We start from the raw sequence: 1,863 nt of genomic DNA on the forward strand, positions 1-1,863 counted from the left end.
TAACAATAACAAATAACATACACACACACACACACACACACACACACATATATATATATATATATATATATGAGATACCTTTGTTATTGGACAAAGTTGACATTCAAATCGATATAGTTTTCGTAATATGCAAAATATACACCGTTGTCGCATAAATGCTGAAACGTCACAAAAGAACCTACATACTTGACAACTAAAATGAGTGTTGGCACCGACACAGCCCATTGAAGCGATGAAATGAAAGCACTGTGCGCATGCGAGTATGCGATGCACGTATAAGATATCACAACCTAGCGTACAGATGGCATTTCCTTTACACGTTCAAACTATCGGAACGATCACACAATAAATAGATGATGAATTATATCGCAGCTCTACAGACATCGGCGTGTGAAGACATCCTTCGCGGTACTTTGCAAGGATTCACTTCGCAAAACGACATGAACAATACTACCATCATCTAAGCCACGGTACAACGACCTGTAGTGGAATAAGATACACACAATAGCCAGCGCATAGAAACATTCACAACCAGCACAGCAGAACAGGCGACTCTGACGGCCCACATTGTGCATGCACGAGAAAGCGGGAAATTCTCAAACCTTTACACACATATATATTCGACAGACTGCATAACATTATACATACTGCTGTGTATATGAAGAGGCATACCAGCATAGGATATGATTTCTATGATGGCGTATGTGTGTACCACATGAAACAGATGCATACGTAAGCACGCAAACAGATACCCACCTAGCATAACAACGGTATAAAGCCACACGTAAGTTATCTCATACGTTTGACGATATGTACACTTCGAACCTACCTTCCTGCGTGACGCCTCCTTCATCACCACCACACTGCTCTCGATCGTCGTTGGCTTTCGTGTGCGTGTAAGACGCCCATTTGCGTGTTCATCGCCAATCACTACCGTAGTCACACCTGCAGTAGTGACCTCTGTCTTTGCTATACTACTCCTTCGCCTCTGGGTGTTTGCTCTCGCCTTCTCCTTTATAACTAACCCACTCCCGGGTGTGCCTGTCACAGCATGTTCCTGTTTAGTACGCTTAGTGCGTGTTGTATGTGTGTCTGTATCCGTGGTAGACACACGCAAGCGTGTGGCGCCCCGAGTGCGCCTGGGACTCCCATCCAACGTACCCTCAATCAAGGTTGTAACGGTACTATTCACACCAGCAATAGGTACAGACCTCGCACGAGAGTGTACACTACTACCAGCATGTTCACTGTTGTTAGCTACCTCACTACCGTTGTCTGTATCGGCACCCGACCCACCCGCCTTGCGTGTGTGCGCTCTTCTATTAGTCTGTCTCGTACCGTTATCCTGTGCTGTTAAACCGGTATCTTGGATCGCCGTGGCTTGTTCTATTTTTAGCGTTGCTCTCGGCCCACTACCTTTCCTCTTTCTCGGAGCTACAGTGCTGCTGTCGGTACCTGCACTTTGTTCTTTTTTTAGCGCAGCTTCCTGAGCACTACTTTCGTGTGACTCTCGTGTCTGGTCTCGAGACGCACGCAACGCTTGCTGTAAAGCACGTGTCTCTGCACGTGTATGTCCACTCAGCCCATCACTTGAAAAGACTCCAAGAGAAGCCCTTGTGTTTTCTAAATTTGGCTCTGTCCTAATATCAACACCTTGAGCACTATCTCCACCATCCTCACCTTGAGGTACATCTGCATGTTTTAACGTGGTGAGTTCAGCATAGGGATGCGCTGGCACCCGCCTAGATCGCGTTGACAGACGAGGCATCTTCAATATATATATATATAGATATAATATATATATATATATATATATATATATATATATATATATATATAGTAGTAGGTGGTGGTGTGTGTGTG

The 1,863-nt window shown here is 44.8% G+C and overlaps 1 protein-coding gene across 1 annotated transcript; it reads right to left on the reverse strand.

Annotated features, from left to right (window-relative positions):
• Nucleotides 1-800: 800 nt before the first annotated feature.
• Nucleotides 801-1,773, reverse strand: SARC_15189 (hypothetical protein; the record flags this gene model as incomplete). The annotated part of the gene is made up of 1 exon (XM_014290687.1): nt 801-1,773. A coding segment is annotated over exon 1 (968 nt), but the record flags the coding sequence as incomplete, so codon positions are not given.
• Between the last annotated feature and the right edge of the window lie 90 nt (nt 1,774-1,863).

Source organism: Sphaeroforma arctica (assembly GCF_001186125.1).
Source record: "Sphaeroforma arctica JP610 unplaced genomic scaffold supercont1.5737, whole genome shotgun sequence".
NCBI classification, from domain to species: domain Eukaryota; class Ichthyosporea; order Ichthyophonida; genus Sphaeroforma; species Sphaeroforma arctica.